The sequence below is a fragment of the Cricetulus griseus genome, chromosome 2, assembly GCF_003668045.3.
Source record: "Cricetulus griseus strain 17A/GY chromosome 2, alternate assembly CriGri-PICRH-1.0, whole genome shotgun sequence".
Taxonomy (NCBI): domain Eukaryota; kingdom Metazoa; phylum Chordata; class Mammalia; order Rodentia; family Cricetidae; genus Cricetulus; species Cricetulus griseus.
The window spans coordinates 72704667-72731799 of NC_048595.1; the positions used below are offsets into that span (position 1 = coordinate 72704667).

At 39.8% G+C, this 27133-nt stretch overlaps 1 protein-coding gene across 2 annotated transcripts in view; it reads right to left on the reverse strand.

The window, feature by feature from the left end:
• Nucleotides 1-20607, reverse strand: part of Kdm4c (lysine demethylase 4C) — a 171734-nt gene extending 151127 nt beyond the window's left edge. Inside the window, exons 1-3 of one of the 2 annotated variants that reach the window (XM_027400227.2) lie at nt 20427-20607; nt 10194-10354; nt 2600-2775 (exon numbers count right to left, since the gene is read on the reverse strand). In XM_027400227.2, coding sequence (XP_027256028.1) covers nt 2600-2775; nt 10194-10337 — 320 coding nt within the window. In that variant the 5' untranslated portion in view covers nt 10338-10354; nt 20427-20607. Of the gene's footprint in view, nt 1-2599; nt 2776-10193; nt 10355-20426 lie in introns of those variants that run through there. The other variant, XM_027400228.2, reaches the window with a different exon arrangement.
• Nucleotides 20608-27133: the final 6526 nt, after the last annotated feature.

Consider the following 27133-nt stretch of genomic DNA (forward strand, 5'->3'; position numbering starts at 1 on the left):
ATCTGCCTACTATGTCAAATACACACACACACAATTTACTTTTATGACTTATCAGATAAATTTATCCAAAGATCTGTTTCCATTCACAACCATGCAAATCATTTAGACAGCTACATTTTTGATTAGTCTTTTAGGTTTGGCTGGGTTTTTGTCAAAATGGGGGATTTTATTGTTGGTCTAAGGCTGAGCTTTACTCTGAAATTTTACAGGAGGGAAGAAAAGTAGGAGATGAGGCACAGGGAGTTTCAAAGGAGTTTTCAGATGACTTTTAACGTTTAGATGATCCTTCTGCCTCCACATTTAGGATCAGGTGCACATCACCACACAAGGTTTGTGAGTACTGGTGATGAAACTCAAGTCTCATGCATGCTAGGCCAACATTCCACCAACTGAGCTATGTCTCTAATTTCAGGTTAAGGTTTTTCCTAGGGCATGAAATACCATATAAGAAAACTAATTGTGGGACTAGAGAGATGGCTCAGAGGTTAAGAGCACTGGCTGATCTTCCAGAGGTCCTGAGTTCAATTCCCAGCAACCACATGATGGCGCACAACCATCTGTAATGACATCTGGTGCCCTCTTCTGTCCTGCAGGCAAACATGCAGACAGAACACTGTATATATAACAAATATGTAAAATAAATAGATCTTTTTCAAAAAAGAAAGAAAACAAATTTGATGGTTTTAAAACACATCCATAAATTCTTTAATAGTCTTTCCTTCAAGAAAGGAAATTTTTCTGGGTGTGGTAACGTATCTATAATCCCAGAACTTAGGAGACTCAGACAGGAGGAGCGCAAATTCAATGTCAGTCTAGGCTTTCTAGTGTCTATTTCCCTGTCTCAAAAACAAAAGTAAAACTTCATTCTCCACATTCAGTAGGAGCTGCACCTACTCAATTTCTCTGGAAGAAGTCAACTGCCACTATCTGAGCCTTCAGGGAATATTACCAAAGAGTAATAACAAGAAAGGATGTAGGATAAGGAAGATAGAGAAGAAACAAAGACAAGACACAGACAAGACATAGCTGTTTTCATTGTGGCTAGCTCTCTGGGTCTACACAATATTGTAACCTTCAACTCTTTCAACTGCAAGTAAAGGGTGGGGAGATCTATTGGCTAAGGACTGGTGAGCCTATCAGACTGAGTTCACAAAACAAAATAAAAAGGCATCAATATGGGAAAGGGATCTATAGCAGGAGAAGGGGATGAAAAGGGTTTTAGGGAAATAAGGGGATAATGGTAAAATATCAGAATACATTAAATACATGTATGAAATTGTCAAAAAAAACAAATTTAATTAATAAAAAGAGCAAATATTGGACATACACATGCAGAAGTACTTAAGAGAAATAATAGGACCAATGTCTACAATTTACTCTGAAATGTATTTTTTTAAAGATTTTATTTATTATGTATACAACTTCTGCTTCTGTGTATATTTGCACACCAGAAGAAGGCACCAAATCTCATAACGGATGGTTGTAAGCCACCATGTGGTTGCTGGGAATTGAACTCAGGACCTCTGGAAGAGCAGTCAGTGCTCTTAACCTCTAAGCCATCTCTCCAGCCCCTGAAGCGTATTTTTAAATATGTGTGAGTGAAGCCAAGTGTGGTGGTACATGCCTTTAATCCCAGCACTCAGGAGGCAGAGGCAAGAGGATCTCTGTGAGTTCAAGGGCAGCCTGGTCTGTAAACTGAGTTCCAGGACAGCCAGGGCTACACAAAGAAACCTTGTCTCAAAACAAAGAAATGCGAAAAAATGATAACAAGATGTAGAAAATAGTAATATATCTGTATTTCTGCATACTTATGAAGTTTCACTTACAAGTAAAATATCAGAATACATTAAATACATGTATTAAATACCCCCTTATTTCCCTAAGATCCCTTTCATCCCCCTCTCCTGCTATAGGTCCCTTTCCCATGTTCATGCCTTTTTATTTTGTTTTGTGACCTGCTGTGTTTAATCAGGGATGACTGAGTAATCATGGGTTTATAAAGTCCTTCACAGGAAGGACTTTAGCCTCATAGAAGGACCGCACCTGGGAAAAATCTTCTAGCCAAGTTCTCAAGCAGCAGTATCCAGTCAATACCTAAATAGTAAACTTGGAAGAGACCCCCAAGCTAAAATCACTCATCTAACATGACTCCTAGTTGCAGATTTTATAAATAATGAGAGCAGCTTAAGAGGCTAATTTTGAGAATTTGTTATATATCCATAGGTAACTAATATAATATGTACCTTCCTCTTCATTCAAAATTTTCTTTTGAAATTGCTAATGTTCACAAAACTTTAGTCTTAAACAAAATTATGACTAAAAGTTTCCCCAACAAAGCTAGAGAATTCAAAACTTATAACTAAAAGAACCATTTCTAGATTTTGCAATAATAATAGTCATAATGTGTAATGAAATAAGGAACTTACTTCTAAGAAGTAAGTGAAAGTGAGTAGGCCATCATTTGAAGAAAAGAAACCAGAGCTGGGAACTAGAGAGATGACAACTTGCTTTTCATTACAAGCTTCTCTAACTACTTGGCTTCTTGGCATACTCATGTACCTCTTTGGAAGAAATACAAATAAAAATTCAATTGACTCACTTGCTACTGTTAGCCAGCTGCCTGAACTCCTTCACAGTCATGGCTTTTTTCTGGATGTTGTATTGAGTAAACAATCCCGACTGCCCTGTGACCATCTGCTGAATTGGTGCTGGGATAAGCAAATTATCAATATCATCATAGCATTGTCTCGGCTTCCACTCCTTAGGAGGAATCACCTAAAAACAAAACAAAATATTAACCTGAAATTATTCAAAACTAAATACTACATATCTTTTATTTTTTAGAACATAATTTAACATTTTCTCAACATCTCTTTAACAAAGTACTGTAAAAACTCAAGAAGACTTAGCAGTAAGGAAATGTGATTCTTAACAAAATTCACTGAATACTCACTACACTCAAAACTACACTTGTATTACCTCATTTTCAGTGGAACTACTAACAACTGATTTTAATTTACAAGATTTTAAAGCATACAGAATGACAAAAGGTAAGAGAGCTAATGATGACACAGGCTGAGCTGTCAGCTGAAACACTGTGACAGTGTGTCACTTCTCAACAGAAGATAAAATGTTCCCGGGTTCAATGAAGTTCATCTTTACTGAATTCTATCTAAGTGTCTCCTTTTTATGTGATACATATCAGTAAATTTATTTAGTCAATATTTTCTCTTTAGATCTCTTTTGCAATTTAGTATATAACAGGGTTGCTGTGGCCATCTAGAGAACTTGCAAGTTAGGTGCTTCAAATGGACAAAGAACTGAATGTCCAGGAAGACCAAGACAATTTGAAAGTGAAAACTTTATCCCTTCTAGATGGGAGAGACCTAAGGCTGGATGCTATCTTGGGTATTTTACAGGGACTCTGGGTTTTCCCCTTTTCCCTATTGGTCCTATTCAGATAGCAACGCCTGTGACTTCCCATAGGTTCTCCTCAAAATATTTTCCATGTCTTCTGGTAACAAGAAGCAGCCATCTCAAGGAGGTCACTTTCACTTCCCTTGTCTTCCTATATCCCTCTAACTCCCCTTCATTAACAAATTATTAAATGTCCAAAAGTCAGTTTTCTGTTAAGATGATGAAAAGTCTGATTTGTAGCTTTTACCTACTTCCATGGTATACCTCTTCCAACAAGGGTAGTACTTTTGTTTTGTTTTGTTTTTCTGATATTTTCAGGAAAGTTCTCAAGAAACCCAGATGGGCTTTGAATTTGCAATACAGCTAAGAATGACCTTAAACTCCTGTTGCTGCTTCCCAAATGTTGGAATTACATACATGCATCAGCATACTCAAGAAGATCCTTAAGACATTTTAAAATGAAAGAAAATGAAAATGAATTATTAGAAAACAAACAATAAAAGACTCACTAACCAGGTATAAGAAGCAGAATGTTACCTCTTCCAAACACATCTATCCTTGTTCAAGAGGTGATGACTATGGTATTTATTAATAAGGCAATTTGGTTTTATGTGTGGCTATGCATCCCTAAATGCCAGGCTTTGTTTTATTTAGTATATGTAATATGTCTACATATTTTTGTTGTTTGTGCATATTCATTAGGATACACATGCATGTGTAGGTAGAGGCAGAGGTTGATATAAAATGCCTTCTCTATTGCTGTCCATTATTTTATTTCTAAACAGGTTCCTCACTGAACCCAGAATTCCTCTCTTCACCCTCTGCAGGCACTTGAAAAGACATAGCACATAATCTCACATCAATACACACAAATATAGATACAAATAAATCTTAAAAGAACAGGAAATATGAAGTACACACAAAGCCTGGGGTTCTACCTCCAGTACCAGATAAACCTGGCATAGTAGTAAATGCCTGTGGACAGTAGAAGCATTCTTGACTACATAGCAATGCCAAGGCCAGACTGGAATACAAGAAAGAGATCTTGTCTCAAAAATAAAACACAAAAAAACAGGGGCTTGAGAGATAGCTCAGTGGTAAAGAGCACTTACTACTCTTGCCAAAGACTGGGGTTCAGCTTCCATTATCCAATGGTAGCTCACAACTTCCTGTAACTCAAGTTTTGGAGAATTCAATGCTCTTCTTTGATCTCTATGGTCTCCTACACAAGTTGTACCCATAATCAAGAAACCACCTGAGTTTAATCCCTGGAATTCTTGGTGGAAAGAGAAAAATGATGTTCAAAGCTTGTCTGATCTCTGCATACTCTCGCTCTTTCTTTCTCCCCCCTTCTCTCTCTCACACTCTCTCACACACACACACACACACACAAATAATAGAATAAAAAAATAAAATTTTAATTTTCAAAACTAAAAATCAGTATGCCAGGCATGGTGGCAAATGCCTAGAATCCCAGCACTTAGTAGGCAGAGGCAAGTAGATCTCTGTGAGTTTGAAGCCAACCTGGTCTACAATCCAAGACAGCCAAGGCCGTTCCACAAAAAACCCTGTCTTGGAGGGAGGGGGGACAGTAAAAACAATAAAATAAATTGGTTTCCCAGGATATCTGAATGTTTACTTTTTCTTAAAAGTTTCTTTTTAAATATTTATTTTATTTTATGGATGTGTGGGTTGCCTGCATATATGTATGTGTACCACCTGAATGTCAGGTGTCCTTGGAGTTATGAAGGGTTGAATACTACCATGTGGGTGCTGGGAATGAAACCATAATGGTAAGTATTCTTAATCACTAAAATAACTCTCTAGCCCCTCCCACAGGAATATTCTGAAACAATTTTCTAAAGATAGAACAAAGAAAGCATAAAATAAAACTTTTACAAGGTTAAGCCTATCAGTTAGATCTCTAGTGAGTTCTAGACCAGTTAGGTATACACGAAAAGACCCTGTACTAAAAAGAAAAAGAAAAGGAAAAGCAAAAGGAAAAGAAAAAGGAAAAGGAAAAGGAAAAGGAAAAGGAAAAGGAATGAAGGAAGATAAAACAGAGCCTATAACAAATATTTTCCTTTGAACTAATTTAAATTTTATCTCACTTTATTTTATTGATCTGCATGGAGGGGAGGGGAGTGGTGTACCAAGTGTAGATCAGAAGACAACTTTCAGGAGATGGTTCTTTCTTTCCACCGTCGGTAGGATCCACATGAACAGTAAGCAGGCAATCAGGTTTATGGGCAAGTGCTTTAAGTACTGAGCTACCCCACCAGTTCCATTTTAAATCTTTAAATATCAAATACCCTTACAAAGTTAAAAATCAAGTATAACATATCTGGTCATTAAACAATTTCAAAGTTAACACCTTTACATTCAATGTATTAAAGTAAAGGAAACCTATTCTGCTATATTTCTATCAACTGTATCTACCTTCCTGAGTATATGAAAACAGAATACACATTTTATATCACTGTTTACCCAAGCCCAGACATTTCCAGCTAATATGTCCCCTATAAATGTTGAAGCCAGATGCTGTCTACAAACTGTCAAAGGCACAGCAATGCTTCTGCTATCTTCATCTTGCAAGTACATGCACGTGTATCTGTAATGTCTTGTGTTTGTGAAGCACATTTGCTCTAGTACAGTCTATATACAGAAAGAAGTACTGTAGGGGACAAATGTCATACATTTTACATATCTTTAGAAGTTCATCATATCCCCATAACAAAACAAATTTTATAATTAAGGATATTGTTAATTTTGCAAATTGAATATCAAGTGTACTGTTAAGGTTATTTCATACCAATGCTATGCATGGTATCATGCCAGTACTTGGAATGCTGGAATAGTGAGGGAGAAGAATTAAAAGTTCAAGGCCATCCAGGACTGTATAACAAGACTTTGATGACAAAAAGGATGTGATGCTGGAGAGATGGCTCAGGGGTTAAAAGCACTAACTGCTCTTTCAGAGGACCTGTAGCACCCACATGACAGCTCAAAACAGTCTGAAATTCTAGTTCCTGAGGAACTGACACCAATGGCAAAATACCAATGCAAAGAAAAAAAGTAAGTTAAGTCTAAATCTAAAATGTTTTAGAGAAAAAACAAAATTGTACTAATCTGAAACCAAAGTGACTACTATTAGAAGAACTCAGCTATTGCTTTCAAATGGTAAGTTAAGATAAATCCATTAAATGTGGTAAATAAAACATTAAGGAAGAACCTCAGATTGCCTTTATTCCCCCAGGGAAAGGCCCAAATAAAAGCATCTACATCTATATAATCCGGCTTTTTTTTTGGGGGGGGGGGAGGTTCAAGACAGGGTTTCTCTGTAGCTTTGGAAGCTGTCCTGGAACTCACTCTATAGACCAGGATGGCCTTGAAGTCACAGAGATCCGCCTACCTCTGCCTCCCAAGTGCTGGGATTAAAGGCGTGTGTCACCACCGCCCAGCTGTGTAATCTGATTTTAAACCGTGTAATTTGGGTTACTGGAGTTTTGTAGACTTAAAATTACTTCACCCTCTAGAACACGACTGTGATGAGGTTAAACATAATTCATGTGATGAGAACACAGCAAAAATGATTCAAAACAAACAGTTCAACTGTTATCCTGTATAATATAACATTGACTTTGTCAACGAGTCTCAAGTTGAGGGAGGCAAGAAATGGACTCAGATGTATTTGTAATTCTAAGTAACTTTATTCTGTTACTCACAGTCAGCAGCTTCACAGGTATACTCAGTGTGCCTGCAGCTCTCTCACAAGGGCAGCTGCTGTTTCACTTCTAATTGCTAAATATGTCACCTAACCACCAGACAGTATACTAATCTCAGTAGACCAAGGGATATAAACAAAATGGGAGAAAACAAAACAAAGGGCTTCATAAAAAGGTCAAGTAATGAACACAGTGTGATAAAACACAACCCATCACTCAGAAAAGGAGGCAGAAGGACCAGGAAGTTCAACAGTCTCCAGAATATATATATATATGGAATCTGTCTCAGCAAGAAAAAAAGATTAGATAGGTAGGAAAGCTGGGAAAGAGATAGGTAGGTAGGTAAGTAGGTAGATAACTCGACAGATTAGACAGACATCTGGAAAAAGGAGTGATTTTCAGCTTTTCTCTATGCAAATAAAGCCCAAATTCCTGAAAACCCATTACATATCATTACATGTTCATAACTAATTATGTTCAACAAATTACTCTGAAAATATAACACCTATTCAAATGAAGAATGATCCCCCACCTTTACCTCAAATGGTAATCTGGAAGTTCTGAGGTACCAAAACTGAAAAAGCAAATCCTAAACAACTTTTATATTTACTTACTCTGGGGGAGGGGAGAGATAGAAGCCCAGAAAATGTGCAAATGTCACAGCATGAATGTGGAAGTCAGAGGACAACTAACTCCTGGCAGCAACCACATAACAAAAGGAAAAATCTCTGGGGACAAAATGCCATGAACGATAAAAAATTGTGTAACAAACAGCCTCAAGTATGGATCAGGACATCTTCTACTCCAATACCTATAATCCTGAAGTTCTCTGTTCAACTACAAATGGTTGTCCACACCATATGACCGTCACAACTGATATAGGAAGTCCAGGGAAAAAAAACCTTCCCACAAATCCAGTGAAACGGGTCATCCTACCAACATGCTCTGCCAGTGTCAAGCAGTTATATAATGAAATTATTATAGTCTATAGGAAATCAAATCACAAATAACATCTAAACATTAACAAGCTGACCTACAACTAAAACAATTTTTCTAGAAAAAGTTTTCAATTAAGGTATGTTACGGAGCCAGGTGGTGGTGGCTATGCCTTTAATCCCAGCACTCAGGAGGCAGAGGCAGGTGGATCTCTCTGAGTTGGAGACCAGCCTGGTCTACAAGACAGGACAGCCTCCAAAGCCACAGAGAAACCCTGTAGAAAACAAGTTGAACAACAGTATTCATCCCTGTTTGCATAATGTAGATGCAATATGACCAACTGCCTCATGTCCCTGCCACCATGATAGACTATATCCTAAATAAAAACCAAAATAGACCATTCATTCATTCATGAAATTTTTTTGTAACACTAACCATCACTTTAAGCCCATCCTCACTTATCATTGCAGGTAGAATAAACCCCTTGACACATTAAATTGGTGAAGTGTGGTCCCAACACTGAGTAAATTTGAATCCAGCCTTGACTACAAAAGACCCTGTTTTTAAAGGGTAAAAAAATTGATAGGGGTGAGCTATAGAAATAGATTGCTAAGAGCAATTGAGGCTCAATCATGATGACCAGAATTCAGATCCTAGGACCCATATTGTGTGGCTGACAATACCTGTAGCTCCAAATAATCCAAAAAGCCCTTTGTAGCATCCATAGGCGTCCACACACACAAGTACATGAGTGGAGGTAAGAGGACAACCTAGGGTGCATGTCCTCACCTCCTACTCTTTACTAGTTGGCCCATGAGCTTCAGCAGATCTTCCTGTCTTCATTTGCCACCAGGGGGCTGGGATTACAACAAACACACTACTGGGTTCTGGGGACTGAATTTAGGTCCTCAAAACTTGGGTAGCAAAAACCGACTGAGTCATTTCTCCAGACTGGATTTTCTCACCCTAATATTTTTTCTCTAAAATAGAAACTTCATGAAAGCAAAGACTTGGTCTACTCTGCATGCTAATGTTTGGCAATAAAGCTAAGGTCTGGCAATATAGCTCAGTGGTACTTGTCACAAAAGTCTGACAGCCAAAATTGATCCCTGGAACCTATATTAAAGTAGAAGGAGAAAATCAACTCTAAAGTTGTCCTCTAGCCTCCATAGAAATGCTGTGACATAAACACATCTCCACATATCATACCCCCACACCACATACAATTTGATTTTTTCAAACACAGGTAAAAAGGCAACTTGATGAAGAATGCAGACTGTGATTGCCTAAGGCTGTACTGACTGCAGGAAACTGAAAATGACTATTTAAAATATACAGTTTCTATATGTGATGATAGAGAATTCAATAAAGCTGACCACTACACAACTAAGTGAATAAACAAACAAAAACACTGAATTACAAACTATGAGGGCATTGTATTTCGTGTAAGTTACACTTCCAAAAATTATGTTACTGTTCTTTTAAAGTGAGACAGCCCTGATTGGTAAAGCCTATAATCCCAGCATTTGGTAGACTAAAGTGAGAAGATGGCCATGATGCAAGACAGAGTAAAACAAGTACAAAGTAAAAGAAAAATCAAGGGAAGAACACAGAAAGGAAACTACTTTAGCCTTCAAGTTAATAGATTTTTTTTTTATGAGAAATTGATGAAAACTGATGTGACATCTGGAAACCTTGATTTAAAAAAAAAGATTAAAAAAGAAAAGGAGGAGGAAGAGTAGAGGGAGTAAGAGAGGAAACCATCATAGAACACAGTGTGGTATTAAAAAAAAAATCCAACAAAAACTAAGATAAATATTTTTTAATAAAACTAAAGGTTGAACCGGGCGGTAGTGGCACACATCTTTAATCCCAGCACTCGGGAAGCAGAGTAGGCGAGTCTGTGAGTTCAAGGCTAGCCTGGCCTACAAAGCTACACAGACAAACCCTGTCTTGAGAAACCAAAAAGATAATTAAATGTTCCAGGTGAATTATTAACAAGAAAAGCAGATATATTCCATTGAAAGAAACAAAGAACGAAGCAAAACAAAAAAACTAAGAACATAATTTAAAAGTCAAATGATAATTTTTAGTGACAAGTCTGAGGACAATCACCTTTGCAAGACCTGCTCGGTGGGCTCCTTTAGACTCCATGTATGCGAGGTATTTGTTGAACTCCCGGAACTCCTCCATGGAAGGTCTGAAGGTCATTATCTTACAGCTGGGATTCAGGGGACTCTCCACCTCTACTACCTCCATGATGGCTACAGAGGACTCTGCAGAGAAAATGTGACCATTAACAACAAATTACTGAAATTGTGTTTAATCAGGGGCCTGTAACAACATAGCATGTAAGTGTCTGCCAAAGGAAAAAGAACTATTCTCTTTACATATTGCCCACTCCTTCTCACAGATGAGTCTCACATCTCTTCCTTAAGTCCAGGGAAAAGAGGCCTAAGGTGGCTTCCCAACAAGTTCCTATTCTGAATCATTGACCTGGCTGTAAGCTGACTTCCATGAAACCTTTCCAAGTAAAAATGAATTTTCTGGAAGTGTAGTCTATCATATATACACAAATTCCAATATCTCACACATGTACATATATAAAGGGTTAGGATATATAATGCATGGAATATTTTCAACATCTCTAAAACAAAGCTGAAGTATGCTTCCAGCTTTATAACATACTTTTCTATAATAATTTACAAACCAATCACATGGCAAAACCACCAGAAACTAGGCTAAAGTACTGAGGACAGAAAAGAGGAATAGGGCCACCAGAGGAGCTCAATCAGATGATAATAAATTTATTGAGCAAACCTGAAGTCCTGAATTCAAATTCCAATATCCATATTAAAAATCAAGCACGTCATGTTTTATAATCCCAGCATTGTGGGAGGAAGCAGGTACAGAAGGATCACTGGGATTTGTTGGCTGCCAGCCTAACCCCAAGTTCATCTAAAAGATCCTGTCTCAAGGGAATAAGGTGAAATATGATACCACAAGACACCTGATGTCCTCTTATCTGGTCCATTTGCATAGTCACACAAACTCCTACATCATCCATCCATCCATACATCCACCCATCCATACATCCATACATACACACACATCATACACAATAAAAAGTAATAAATAAGAATCTTAAAAGACTCATTCGCAAACTCATAATTCTTTAGAAGTTTTTACAAAACAACCATGGATTCATCTCAGGAAACCATAGGATACAGAACCCTCCCCCCAGGAAATTATAATTCAAAGATATTCAAATCCTTCACATAAAATGCCTTACTGCCTGCATATAGCCTACACACATTTTCTCTCCTCTTTAAATCATTTCTAGATTATTTATACTATCTACTACAATGTAAAGACTAAGCTAATAATGATGTTATATTGTTTAGGTTATGTCTTATTCAGGATTACTACCACTGTGATTAAGCACCATGACCAAAGAAACTTGGAGAGAAAAGAATTTATTTGGCTTACACTTCCACATCACAGGTCATCATCAAAGGAGGTGAGGACAGGATCTCAAATAGGACAGGAACTTGGAGACAGGAGCTGATGCAGAAGCCATGGAAGAGGTCAGCCTGACTTTTTAATAGAACCCAGGACCACCAGCCCAGGGATGGCAACACTCACAATGGGCTGAGCCCTCTACCACCAATCGCTAATTAAGAAAATGCCTTACAGGCTTGCCTACAGCCAATCTTATGGAGGCATTTTCTCCTCTCAGATGACTTTAGCTTGTGTCAAGTTGATATAAAACTATCCAGCATGGGGAATAAACTTATGCTGTTATATTTTTTCTTTTTGAGACTTCTACTATAGCCCTGACTATCTTTAAACTTGTTATGTAGTTGAGAATGACCTTGACTTCTGATCCATAATGCCTATACCTCCCATATTGTAGGATTAAAGGCATATGCACACAAGGTTCATGTAGTGCTGGGAAGCAAACTCAAAGTCTCTAGGCAAGTACTCTGCCAAATAAGCTACATCCTTAACTAGATGTAATTTTTTACAAGCCCTTGGTTGTTTCAATTCATTGATCCAAAAATCTCAAATATAGAAGTACTTTATCCTCTAACAGTACTTAACCTAAGCTTCTCAAACAAGTTAAGTTCTTTGTGACTTCAAATATTCCTCCCCTTGAAGCAGCCTCTGTCTGCTTCCTACAGAGGAATATAGGACTGTCCAATATAGGACTCAATGAACCACCCTCTGCTCTGCCTCCATGTCTACACCCACACTATATACAGCAGCTGCCTCCCCCAATGCTGGCACTTCCCAATAGTCATTGAGCTATCAAGTCCTGAAAAGAAAAGCAAGCTAGAAATATCTGGGGGCTTGAGAGTAGACTCAGAAGTTAAGAGCACTTGCTATTCTTACATAAGACCCTGGTACAATCCCCAGGACCCACATAGTGGCTAACAACCACCTGTATGCATGCATATATATATATATAATATATATATATATATGTGTGTGTGTGTGTGTGTGTGTGTGTGTATAGATGTATATATATGCATATATGCACGCAGACTATATATACATCTATATGTAATAAATCAGAAAAAAAGGAAGTATCAAATATTAAAAAGTCTTTACATGAAATGTAAAGGGAAAAGGAAAACAATTGTCCTCAACAAAAGAAAAGTTACTCAGAAAACAAGATTAGCCATGCATGATAGAATTCACCTAGTAACTTGGTACTTGAAAGGCAAAGGCAATAGGATTTTCACAAGCCAGAAGTCAGCCTGTTCTACATACCAAACTCTAGGTGAGGCAGCTACAGAGTACTATCTCAAAAGCAAAAAGCAAAACAACAAACAAGACTAATTGGCTCCTCTAGCAAAAAACAGCAGAAAACTATAAACAGCCTTCAAACTATCTGTATCAAAATACACTTGGTACATGAAATGAAGCATTACTTTTCTTCTGGCCAAAGTACAGGAGTGGCCTTGGTGTTTCTCTGAGCAGAGGAAGCAGTCATTGAAGAAACTGGAAATGCAGATAGCAATTCAACAGTGACTGAATTTGTAACTTTAGATCCATGGGCATTCAGAGGACAAAACAGTCCAGGCACTAATGGAATAACCCAGACAATAAGTAAATAATATTAAGAAAAAGAACGCAGATCTCATCTTAACCGGAAAGGTGGGGGGTGGGGGGCAGCTTTCATCTTAAAAGGAATAAGAGATAGTTTACTCTGGAGCAACTTTGAGTGACTGTGGGCTGGGAAACATAGATTTAGGTTACCCCAAATTCCATGTTCCAACATGGAAACAGTTTCATGAAATTTTAGTTTTACAAAACAAAGAATTATATGTCAATGCAAATTTAAAATAGATCGGTAGGTACATACATCAGAGTGGCCATTACAACAACATGGAGAAAGACTTTCTATAAGCCTTAGAGGCTATTTGATGACATTCTTATCATTTGGTTGGTGGAAGTTAACAGATTCCAAAGGGTTTTTATTTACTAGTCACAAGATGTTAGTTCTGGCACAGACAGGAGAAAGAAATGGCTACCTAGTGCAGATACCTACAACTAGCCCAAGATAAAGTAACTACTCCACAATAAGGTAGTCAAACTCTGGGTCTGCAACATTCCAACCTCTCTACAGTATTGAAATTCTAATCAGTCAGTCAGTCTCTGCAGACAAAGCTGCTTTTCATGAGTTCTGACTTACAATAGATGGAGTGCCAACAGGGAGGATGTTCCTGTTTCAAAGTAGGCAAAAGAAGGCATTTCAGACTAATAAAACCCAGGAGATGCCTAAAGGAGAGAAATAAACATATAAATCTGGAAGAAGACTATTTCAGTCAGGCAAGGAAGGACTATCCTAAGCTCTGTTTTTTAAGAGATAGTAAGGAGGCAAATATGATTGAAAACAAGACAGAGAAGAGAGAGAAATTAAAGACTAGGAAAACAAATTTGGAGTTTATCTTAGTATTCCAGGAAATAATTTTGGACTTCTTCCCCTTAACCTCTCCAGTTCCTCAAACAAAACATTTTTTCACACCATTCAAGGAGATAATATCTCTGTAAGGTTACCTAGTCTTCGGAAACTGAAGTAGAAAGTAGTCTCACTCACATTTTGACTTCTTGTTGTTTTTTAAGAAAAAAGAAAGAAGGAACTAAGAGAAAGAGGATGAAGACAAGACAAAATAGAGGCTTGTATACAAGGTGGGCAGTGAGATGGAATTAGGTTGCCTATATACTAAAATCTCATCTAAGTTATTAAAAGTAAAAGCTACAGGAAGAAAAATGAACAAAAACAAGTAATACTGGGGGCAGGAAAGATGGCTCAGTAGTTAAGAGCACCTGACTGATCTTCCAGAGAACCTGTGTTCAATTCCCAGCACCCACATGGAAGCTCATGACTGTCTGTAACTCCAGTTCTAGGGGATCGGACACCTTCACACAGACATACATGCAGGTAAAAACCAATGTACGTAAAATAAAAATAAAACTTTTAATTAAAAAAAAGCAATAGTGATAATTCCCCAAATCCTCTACCCTTTGACAATGTCTGGTTACATAGCCCACATAACACTGAACTTGAAAGTCTACCGATTTAGCCTAGTCAAGTGCTGAGATTACAGGAGACAACCAATCAGCTCTGGGGCTTTTCTTTTTCCTTCTTCTATTTCCTAGACTTTCTAAAAGACATGGATTTTATTATGTCTATTATTGAACATATTATATTTTTTTGGATTTTAAAAATGTACTTTTTCTGCTGTTCAAAGTACATCCATAAGTCACAGAAGAAAATTTAGAAAATGTGCAAACGAACGATTTACCAACACCTTCATTGCCAACAAATAACCACTATCAATGGCTATGGGGAAGGAAGAAAACAGGATGATTAAAAGACTTTAACATACCTACTTTATGGCACATGTGCAGAGTTAAAGAGAAATTGACTTCAACAGACACTCAAACTGAGCTGTTTGCCACTTTTGTTTTATTTTGTTTTTGTGACAGGGTGTCCTATGTAACCCAGGCAGGCCTTGAGCTAAGTCTGTTTTGACCTGAAACTCTTGATCCTCCTGGCTCTACCACCCCACAGTTGGAATTTCAGGCCAGGAATGTGAAATCAACCACCCTCAATTCTAGTTGAGCTTTCAGAAAGAGGGTAGGGGGACTAAACTGAATAAACAGTGAAGTATAAAACAGAAGAGTACTGAAGTCAAAAGGAGTAAGAATAAAGTATCAAATCCATCCTTAGAGCCAAGGAAACAGATGAGTATAATGAGAAATGATGGGGCTGATCAAAGCCTTACAAACTACAGGCTGGTTCTACAATGAAGAAAAGCTAGAAGGTGAAACAAGGAGGATAATTTTTTTTTTTAAAGATTTTATTTATTTATTATGTATACAGTCTTGTGCCTGCATGCCAGCAGAGGGCACCAGATCTCATTCAGGGTGGTTGTGAGCCACCATGTGGTTTCTGGGAATTGAACTCAAGACCTCTGGAAGAACAGCCAGTGCTCTTAACCGCTGAGCCATCTCTCCAGCCCCAGAGGATAAACTTCTTAAAGGGATTATTCTGACTGTGTGGATGGGATTAGACCCAGCTAACATGGAATATGAAAGACAATGTCTTTTAAGTGTATCAGTTAATTCCAAGGGGCAGAGAGGGAAGTGTACAGAGAAGCTTCGAGTGTTGGCAGATTGAAAAATAAAATGAGCTATGGCATTGAGTCTGTCTCACTCTAATTAAACCTCATCCCTGAAGAAAATTATGAATTATATGTCTGTTCCCTGTCCAGACTAACTGTTGCTATTTCTTATCTTGTTTCATTTAACACTATTATTTTAAATTTGTATTCCACAACTCACAACATTCTCTATAGTGGTAAAAACAAAAACATGCGTTGCATGCATAAGGCCCTAGGTTCTATCCCCAGTACTGCAAAAACAAAAACAAAACAATGACTTTATACAATACCTCCCCAAGATGTTCAGCTGAGAAATGGCAGTGAGAGAAAGGAATGGTGGCACAAGCCTTTAATCCCTGAACTCTGAAGGCAGAGGCAGGCAGTTCTCCAGGAATTCCAGGCCAGCCTGGTGTACACAGTGAGGTCCAGGCCACCACCACAACAAAGTGACACCTGTCACCCAAAAATAAACAGCTGAACCTTGAAGTAGATTGATTCTCAGCTTCCTGAGGAACCTCTACACTTAATTCCATACTGGCTGTACCAGTTTGCACTCCCACCAGCAATGGATAATCCTTTCCAGTCACCATGTGTTGTCATTTTACTCATCTTGGCTACTCTGAATGTGTTAAGATGAAATATCCAAGTAGTTTTAATGTGCATTTTCCTTATAACTAAAGATATTGAAACTTTCTTTAGGTATTTCTCAGATATCTGTTTTGTTTGTTTTTGGTAATTCTTTAGCTCGTTCTGTACCCCATTTTTAATTTTTTTTCCTGGACCTTCACTTTTTTGGGGGTCTTTATTCATTCTTGATAATAATACTCTATCATGCCAGGTAGTGGTGCACACCTTTAATCCCAGCACTTGAGAGGCAGAGGCAGGCATCTGTGAGTTGAAGACCAGCCTGGTCTACAACAGCAAGTTCCAGGACAGCCTCCAAAGCCACAGAGAAAACCTGCCTTGAAAAACCAAAAACAAAAACAAAAAAAACCACTCTATCATATGTAATTGGTAATGGTCATTTCCCATTCTGTAGCCTGCCACTTTGCCCAAATGATGGTGCTCTTTGTCATACAAAAGCTTTTCAGTTTCCTGAGGTGCCATGTATTAATTGTTGATCTTAGAGTCTGTGACATCAGTGTTCTGTTCAGAAAATCCTTCCCTGTGCCATTGAGTTCAAGGCTATTCCTGACTTTCTTTACCTATCACATTCAGGGTACCTGGTCTTCTGTTGAGGTCCTTGATCTATTTAGAGTTGAGTTTTGTTTTGGAAAATAGATATGGATATGTTTTCATTCTTCTACATGCAGCCATCCAGCCTGACCAGCACCATGATTAAAGATGCTTTCTTTTTTCCAGGGTGTATTTCTGGCTTCATTAGCTAAGTTCAGGTGTCCATAGAAGTGTGGAATTATGTCTGGATATTCAATTCTATTCCATTGAGCAACATGTCTGTTTTTATACCAATACCATGTTGCTGTTGTTGTTATTATTACTATAGCTCTGTAATATAACTTGAAGTCAGGGATGGTGCTACCACCTTGCATACACCCAAAGGACTCGACATCTTACTAAAGAGATTCTTGCTCATTCATGTTCACTGCCACTCTCTATATAATAGCCAAAAACTGGAAACAGCCTAAGTGCTAATAAATTATTGCAATGGATAATGAAAATGTGGTACATTTACACAATGGAATAGTATTCAGGTGCTAACAGTGAAATACAGTGTTATGGAGAGACTAGGAAGATGAAATGGGTAGGGAAATGGAAGAGCAGGGTGAAAGAGTGAATATGTAGAGGGCCACTGAAGGCCTTTTGAAAAACCATAGAGAAACCTATTACTTTAGAAGTTTCCTACATATGTATCTATGAAGGTAATCTTAATGGAATCATCATATAATGGGGGAGACAATACCCCAACTATACATCAAGTATGTCACAAACCCCCACTGCTGGGAATGGGTTACATCATTTTGATCCAATTGAAAAACGGGCCCCACAGCCATGCCTGCAAAACATCATAGGCTAAGGGCTGGAGAAATGTTCAGTGGTTAAGAGCATTAACTGCTCTTCAAGAGGATCCAAGTTGGTTTTCCAGCATCCACATGGCAGCTCACAACTATCTGTAATTCCAAGATCTGACCCCTTCACACAGACATACATGCAGGCAAAACACCAATGCACATAAAATAAAAATAAATTATTTTTAAAAATCACAGGCTTTTGAGTTCCAGGACAGTCTCCAAACCTACAGAGAAACCCTGTGGGGGTTGGGGGGTGGGAATCACAGGCTTTTGCCAAAGTTATTGGTTATTCTCCCTGATGCTGAAGACACTACCTATTTACATTATCAAACATGGAGATAATCAGCTGGTACCCAAATAGAAGCTTCATCCCTGCTGACTAGTATTCATGGTGCTGGAAGGTACTATGCAGGCTACCTCTCCTTCTCCCTCTCCCTCTTCCTCTATGTACATCATCCTTTGCTTTACTTGGGAAATTTTTGTCTGTGTGTTTGTCTTGATTTTTGCGTGTTTTTTTTTGGGGGGGAGGGGGGATTGGAACTGAAAGCATGAAGTATGTAGAAAGGTGGAGAAGATATGGAAGAAGTCAAAGCAGGGAAAAACATGATCAAAGTATGCTGCATGAAAAATGTAAATAAAAATAAGAAGTGGTACTTGTAGAGAAGCACTAAACATTAATATATAATAAAAGAAGAAAAATTTTAAAGACAAACCTGCATTACATATTGAACTTAATGACAGTACAGAATGTTCCTATTTTATCTTTTTTTCTCTCTCTTTTGGTGGGGGACAGTCGAGACAGTGTTTCTCTGTGGCTTTGGAGGCTGTCCTGGAACTAGCTCTTGGAGACCAGGCTGGTCTTGAACTCAGAGAGATCCACCTGCCTCTGCCTACCGAGTGCTGGGATTAAAGGCGGGCACCACCACTGCCCGGCCCTATTTTGTCATTTAACCTCTAATAAGTAATAAAAAATACGGAAGGCATAAATAAAGCAGTAATAACAGAAACTAAGACTGGAAAGATAGCTACCACCCACAGAAGCCATGGCTTCAATCCCCAGTATTGAGCTAAACAATGGTAATCCCAACTCTCAGGAAATCCAGACAGAAAGATCACAAATTCAAGGTCACCCACCCACCCACGTGGACTACAGTCAGTCTCAAGACAACGGAAAAGGACACACGGCTGCGATAGTAATTAAGTAAATTTCCTAGTTACACAAAGCAGGCCTGAATTGAATTTTCTGTACTACTGATTTTGTGGAGAACTGTAAACATTATGTGTAAACTCATAACACTAAAATGGGGGAAGCGGACTATTCCTGAACAGGTAAGCAATACATTCCAAAATAAGCATGGCAGGTTACTAGGCCATCAAGCTTCCGAAAAACTTAAATAGTGATCACGCTACATTAAAAAAAAAAAAAAAAAAAATTCTTTTTTTCCTATCTTAGAGAGTGAACCTAACAGCTTCAAATACTAGGCAAGCACCCCACCAAATTTTAGAGTAAATAGCCGGTAACAGCGCGGAAATGTGAACAGCAGGAATCCCTGCACTAGGGAGGAAGAGGCAGGTGGGACTTTTAGAACTCCAGGCCAGCTACCATATGAATTCCAAGTAGAGCAGAAGTCCATATACTAAGACCCTGACTCAAAAACCAAAAACTAAAAATTTTAAAGCCACTAATTTCTAAGCACCACGCTTTTAAATTAGAATATTAATTACCGTTGCCGTGGTAACAGTGAAGTCTCCCTCTCGCCCCGTTTAAGTGCAAAATTCAAGTGGGTGAAATAGGGCAAATATTGGTGCCAACCAAAGCGGACCGAGCCTATCAACAGCTTCTCCCCTGGGAACTGGCTGCAATTCTTAACTCAAGCTTTCTAAGCAGGGCTGGGTAAAGCACCAAGTGTGAATGACTGAATCCAGTGAAGGAAAAAAGAAAAAAGAAAAAAAAAGTTTACTAGGTCTTCCTTGAACACCTAGCCAAACGCAGTACGCGCGAGCTTGCCCGCTCAGCCTCTCCGGCGGCTGCCCTCTGAATCCGAACCGAGCCCGTCTGCCTTCGCGGCTGAGCAGGGAACATCAAGTTCCAGCCCGGGCTAGCCCGCCCGCCTGCCTTCCCACCGCACCGCACGCCCCGTGCTTGGCACTTCACATGCCACATCCAACTCGCGTTTATTAAGCGCCCACTGTCTACCCCGCATCATGGCTCCTCCGGGAACTGCACAAAGAAATGGTCTCAAGACGGAGGAAAGAAAAAGAAAAAGTCATCTGCCAGGGCCAAGAATAAACTCTTGTGAGGGGCGGGCTACCTGCTACCCCGCGGGGTCCGGACAGCGCGACCCCAGGGAGGCCCCGCGGGCGCACAGGCCCAGCCTTCCCGGAGTCGGCCGCAGACGGGCTGGTCGGCGCCCCAGACCACCCAGGCGTGGCAGTGCGAAGCAGCACCACCTCGGTTCGGCTCCCGGGAGGCCGGCGAGCGAGCTCCCGAACCCGGAGGGCCAGAATGGGCTGTCACGGCCGCCTCCTCCCTCCCAGCTGACGGCCGTGCACCGCCGAGCGCCCAGGCCTGTGCCGCTGCCCTGCCAAGACCGGCCGAGGCCGCCCCTCTCCCCGCTCCACCCGGACCCAGCAGCGGTTACCTGCGCCGCGGGCGGAGGCCCGTACACCACCCGGATGAGGAGAGGAAAGTGCGGCCTCCCCTGAGGCTTTTGGGATCTTTGGAAGACTTGTTCCGCACTAGGTGACAGCTGTTCGCTGCGCACGCGCACGGGGCGCCACCGCGGGATCCCTCCGCCGCTCCCCTCCCCTCCCGGCTCCAGGGTGGGCGGGAGGCTGTGCCCGACGCGCAGGCCGCGGCAGGCTGGCTCGCCCGGAGCGTGGCGCACGCGCCCTCACGTGACCGCCGGGTCGGGCGCCCTCTGGGTCACGTGGGCTGCTGAGCAGTTTAAAGGTACCCAGCACCTTACTTTGAGCTTGGACTTCCGCTCCCTGCTTAGTCTAAGGTCTCTGTAGTGTTTTTGCCTTTTGCCTTGGGGACAGGCACGTCTCTTTCCCAAAGGAGGAAAACACTGAAAAGGCCGAAGGAACAGGTGCACACTTCTTTTGCCGAAGCACTCACTCTGGGTTCCCACAGGGCTGGACCTGATGTGCTACCGGCTCCACAACCCTGCCTAGACTCTGGATCTAGGTCTATGGTAACCCTCGGCACAAAGACCACTGGCTGATTTTTACACAGAGAAACCCTATCTCAAAAAAAAAAAAAAAAAAAAAAAAAAAAAAAAAAAGAAGAAGAAGAAAAGAAAAAAAGAAAGAAAGAAAAGAAAAGAAAAATCTTTATAGTCCCAGCACTTGGCAGGTAGATCTCTTGAGTTCGAGGCCAGCCTGGGTATAGGTCAGCTGGAGCTAAGTGCTAAGACCCTGTCTTAAAAACAAATAAAGAACCAGGCTGTGGTGGTGCTCGCCTTGAGACAGGCGGATCTCTGTGAAGTCAAGGCCAGCCTGGTCTACAGAGCGAGTTCCAGGACAGCCAGAGCTACACAGAGAAACCCTGTCTCAGAAAAAAAGAAAAAAAAAAAAGGAAAGAAAGAAAAGAAAAGAAAGTGAAGGAGCAGGTCAAGGTTAAAAATAACTGAATCCGGGTTTTTTTTTTTTAAAAAAAAAAAAGGAAAGGAAGAAAAACTCCAACTGTAAATGGCATAATCGTGTGTGTGTGTGTGTGTGTGTAAAGAAAGGAGGAAAATATGACTTCTTTAATTACTATTTTTTATTTATTTTGCATCACACCCACAGTTTCCCCTCCCCCATCTTTCTTCCCCCCCCCCCCCGGATTTTTTTTAAACCTAAATAAAATATGTATGGCCAGTCAGGAAGGAAGCAAGGGAAAAGAAAAGGGACTAAAGAAACATGTCTGCCCTGCTATTGGAAACCTGATACTGCAGAATAAATCTCCTGGAGATCTGATCTCCAGTTCCTTCACATTTGCAGAAACAATGTTGCTTAGATAGCATTGTTTAACATAATTAAATTCTACAATTTTTAACTGAATTTTCCAATTTTTTTCCCTGAATTCACTTGGCATTTTTGAAATAATATACAAAGGCCCCAAGTTACGGATTGGGGCTTCTTTTATGGGGCCTAAAGAAAGGCAAGACTAATAATAATAATAATAATAATAATGATGATGATGATGATGATGATGATGATGTCTCTCTTTTGCCGGGGTGGGGTGGGTGGGGAGTGTTTTTTTTCTTGAAACAGGATTTTCAAATTGACCACATTTGCCATCAACTAAAACCCAAGTAGCTGGGCAAACCTGTGAGGAATTTTTCTTCATTGGATCATTTGAAGTGTAAAGACCCAGTCCAAATCTGGTCAGCCCACATACAGGAAGAAGAAAGCTTTTGCTTTTTGCCTGTTTGCCCTCTTACTGATAAGTTCATCTATCCTGATTCTGAGGCATTAGTACATATTTATTCAGGATTTCAGCATAGCCTGAATGACCAGCTGAAATGCCCAGCCTTGTGTACTGTCAGTTGCCAAATTCTTGGTTCAGGAGACAGCCATTGTTGGACTAGCCTGTAAGTCACTTTAATAAATGGTATATTTATAATAAGAGTACACACAAGACACACATACACACATTCAGTCACTTCAGTTCCTTTAGAGAATCCTGAATAATACAGTAGGCCATGTTGGCTTTGAACTTAAGGTGAGCCTCTTGCATCAGCCTCCCAAGTACTAGGTATACAGTCTTTCAGGGGTTTTTTGGTATAGTCTTTCGGGTTTTTGTTGTTGTTGTTGTTTTGGGGGGGGGGTTGGTTTTTGTTTTGTTTTGTTTTTGTTTGTTTCGTTTTGTTTTTCAAGACAGGGTTTCTCTGTGGCTTTTGGAGGCTGTCCTGGAACTAGCTCTTGTAGACCAGGCTGGTCTCAAACTCACAGAGATCTGCCTGCTGCTCTGCCTCCCGAGTGTTGGGATTAAAGGTGTTCACCACCGGTGGCCAGCTTAGGTACAGTCTTAAATCACCATGTCTAGTAACTCTCAATCCTTAAAATGTTCCTTTGCCTGTAAATCAATCCTGTCACTGAACTTGTGAGTCACAGCTTGTTCAAAAACTAGATCTGTACACGCCTTTAATCCCAGCACTCGGGAGGCAGAGGCAGGCGGGTCTCTGTGAGTTCGAGACCAGCCTGGTCTACAAGAGCTAGTTCCAGGACAGACTCCAAAGCCACAGAGAAACCCTGTCTCGGAAAAAAAAAAATAAGAAACTAGATCTGACCACCTGTTCTCAATAAATCAATTAAAGTGGCAAAATTAAAAGTGGAAAACAAAGAAAATAGATTTATTTGATGTGGCTACATTGGGAAGGACAAAGAGAATCCATAAATCCCCTAGTGAATCCTCCAGTGAATCTGGAGTCCTGAACTGAGATTAAAATTTAAATAGAGGGTCAAAGATATGCACATTTAAGCAGTCCCAGTCAAGATACAGCCTCACCCACCATTGTCTGAGCTCCACTCTTACCCAATAAGGCAGTCAGACAAGTTGCTAAAACTATGAAATCCCCTCCCAGGAGGCAAGACCACCCTCTGGTGCCTTTTCCTGATCCTAGCATGAGATTTCCAATTCCCATTTCCTTTTTATTTTTATTTATTCATTTATTTATTTATTTTGGTTTTTCGAGACAGGGTTTCCCTGTATAGCTTTGGAGCCTATCCAGGCTGGCCTTGAACTCTCGGAGATATGCCTGCCTCTCCCTCCCTAGTGCTGGGATTAAAGGTGTGTGCCACCAACGCCCAGTGGGATTAACTCTTGATAAAAGCAAACTTTTAGAAAACAAAAACCACATCTTGGGCATTTCATTAACATCTAGAGCAGAGGTTCTCCGCCTTTTGAATACTGTGACCTCATGTAGTGACCCCAACCATAAAATTATTTCCTTGCTACTTCATAACTGTCATTTTGCTATTATGAATCATAATGTAAATATTTGATATGCAGGATATCTAATATTCAACCCCGGTGAGGTCACAACCCACAGGTTGAGAATCACTGATCAAGAACAATCCTCCTAATTTACACCTGTGACACCACTCCCAAAAAGTTCAACATGGAGAGACAACATAGTGGGGTGGTTGGCAATCTCTAAGCCAGGGATTTTAGCAAAAAGAGAATTCCTATAGGATTCTTGACTTTTCCTTAAAATCTTCTGGCATTACTAAGGCTTTTGTTTGGTTTTATTTTGACTTTGATTTAGTGTTTCATTGAGCATTGCATGTAGTCTAGATAAGTCTCAAACTCTCTAAATCAACTAGACTAATGAACTCCTGATCCTCTTGCCTCTACTTCCCAAGTACTGGAATTTACAAGCATGAGTGACCACAACTGGTTTGTTTTTTTATTCAGTTGCTTCCAAATGCTAATATCAAGAGGGATGTCCTTGTTGAATCACCAATCATCGTTATACTAGCAAAGGCCTCTTTATTCATTAGTCCATGCTTACTAGAGAAACAACTGGCTACAGGGAACACAATCTAGGACTGATTTCTGACTGACAGACGACTGACAGCTCACTTTTAATACTTTATCAAGGAAACCACATGTGAAATGGGTTCAAGTTTGTTTATGTAATTCTTTTGTCATTTTTTTTTGAGACAGTCTCCTATAGTCGAGGTGACCTTGAACTTGCTATGCAGTTAATGATATTCTTGAAAGTCTTCATCTACCTCTCAAATCCTGGGACTGCAAGTATGTTCTATCAGGCCCAGCTCAATGTATAGAAATATCATGTTCCACAGCCAGGCATTGGTGGCACACACCTTTAATCCAAGCACTCAGGAGGCAGAGGCAGCCAGATAGATCTCTGTGAGTTCAAAGACAGCCTGGTCTACAGAGGGAGATCCATGACAGACTCCAAAGCAATACAGAGAAACCCTGTCTCGAAAAAAAACAAAGAAAAGAAATATCTTGTTCCAAAATTTGCTACTATTAAGATTCCAGAATCAATCAGCCTGCCTACTCATACCACTCACCACTCCTGAGAAGTAACATAATGTTGACTAGATAATGACAATTTTTTCTTACATAGTCAAACTTGGAGATGAGTTCATGGTTGTGAGTTACTTGTATCCACTAGACGAGTGAGCTTGACTCTGGAGAATTTATATGGGATAAAAATATCTTCTGCCATCCTTTGTTCTTGTTATTTAACGACTACAAATAGTTGTTTTCTGGGATAGTCAATGTCTATAGAGTGGACGTTTTGAGCTTCTTGGCTTCTTGTTTAAAGAACTGAAACAAGGGTACACAGGGACTGCAAAGTTGCCAAGAAACTTTATTCAAAACTGAAGTAATGGGATGGATCAGGGTAACTGTCGGGAATGACAGCAGGCCACTTGAGTGAGAGAATACTCAAAGGGCTCCAGATATTCCCTAGGGCTTCTTCTTATTAAATCTAAAGAAAGAAGGGGCTGGTTACTAAGAGGTGTAACATTGGCAGTTCTCTATTTTAATTGGCATATTTGAATTATATGACCTTTTCTATACTGTGCATGTCTCTTCCTATTGAGCATCTAATTGTAATCATATATGCCCAATTATGCACAGGCACAAGATGGTAAAAATTCACTCTGAGGACAGTTTGTCTTATTACACACTCACCTAAAATTAGTTCATGTAATATCCACCTCTTTACCATCATACCCTAGCCAGATATATCTAGGAATACACTTAAATAGAAACTATCCCAATTTGAAGGTTTTTAGGGGAGGAGAAACTCTTTACATTATGTGGAGTGGTGTATATATGTGGCTAGAATGGAGATGGGAGTTTTAGGTTACTGCCTACAAGGTTAGGAGAGCGGTTTGAATACACAGTACATGCAAATGAGGATCTTCGGCTGAAAGTGCATTATAGAAGAGGAGTGTGTGCAGATCTCAAACATTCCCAATGAGTGCCTGTCTCAGTTGATCATGGTATGTCTGTAATTGTAGCATTTAGGAGGTACAGATGGAGGGTTCAAGGAATCTTTGGCTAAATAAGGAGTGAGTCTGAGGCCAGATCCTGGGTTTCATGAAACCTAGTGTCAAATAAATAAAATCATAAAAGAATAATGCACTTAAAAGTTGGAGATGCACATGCTTAATAATCCTTGTAGCTCATTAACTCACTAAATGAACATTTATTTGTTCATTTATTGTCTGGCTCATATCCTTAATTATTCAGACTGAGGGTGTCAGAGAGCTATTTAAGCAAGGTAGACCTTGCCATAAAGTACCTCAATGATACCACAGCATTCCCCACCACTGACAAAACCATTGCTATTGACCTAATTTCATTAGCTATATTTAACATAAGAGGATTATGTGCCTTGCTAGCAGCTGTATTGTTTTAATCTACTTGATCCCTTGTTATTTTCACTTTGGAAATTGTGTTTATTCTTGTTTCTTTGTCTTTCAGATAGGGTCTCAAGAATGCCAAGCTGGCCTAGAATTTAGTAAGTGCATTCCGTATTGGGTCCAGGAGCATGAGGAGGAAATACTACTTCATTTAACCTCCCGTAATCCAGAGGTCTTTTCCTTGAACTCTCCAGCCTTCTCTACCACATAATACTGTTGCCATGAGGTCATCATGCATCTCTCAAATCTGACTTTGATTTCTCAGTGGCTCTGATTTGTGTTCCTTGTCAAAAATGCTCTATTCCAAAGTTCCAGGCCAGCCTTTGGGGTTGGCTTCCTAGTTCCAGACAGCTCTAGTACAATATTGCCACCCTCTCCTTTCCATCAGCCACACTTTGCTGTTGAGAGGCTCCAACTTGGGTGAACAGTCTCTACCTTCAGTATACTTTACACCACATACTCTCGTGGGGATAACTGCTTATCCTATCAACTGTTAAACGTTGGCTATAAAGCCTTCCTGGAGTTTACTAGCCCAGTATTTTGCTTTCTATTGATTTTCTTCCCTAGGAACTCCACCTTGACACTAATCTTACAGACTTCTTGGTCAGTTTTTCCATTTTTCGTTCCCCTGTTGATTGATTCTGTATTTTATAAACCCAATATATTTGTTGACCTCAGTCATTTAGATTTGCCAGAGCTTCTTCTGAGTAATGATTATGTCCTACCGCGGGGCTCAGCAAAGCTATGAAAACTCCATACAATTAATGAGGACCCTGTTGAATCAATCCCTTCTTCTAACTCTCCTGTAAACATAGCTCCATCAGACCCAAAGAAATGGGCATTAAACACTACCTAATTCTCTCCTTCCTTTATGGTCTTCTAGTCTATGATACTCATGCAGTTCTCAACCATTGATAACCAAGTGTCTCTAATGGATCCTATAATCCTGTGC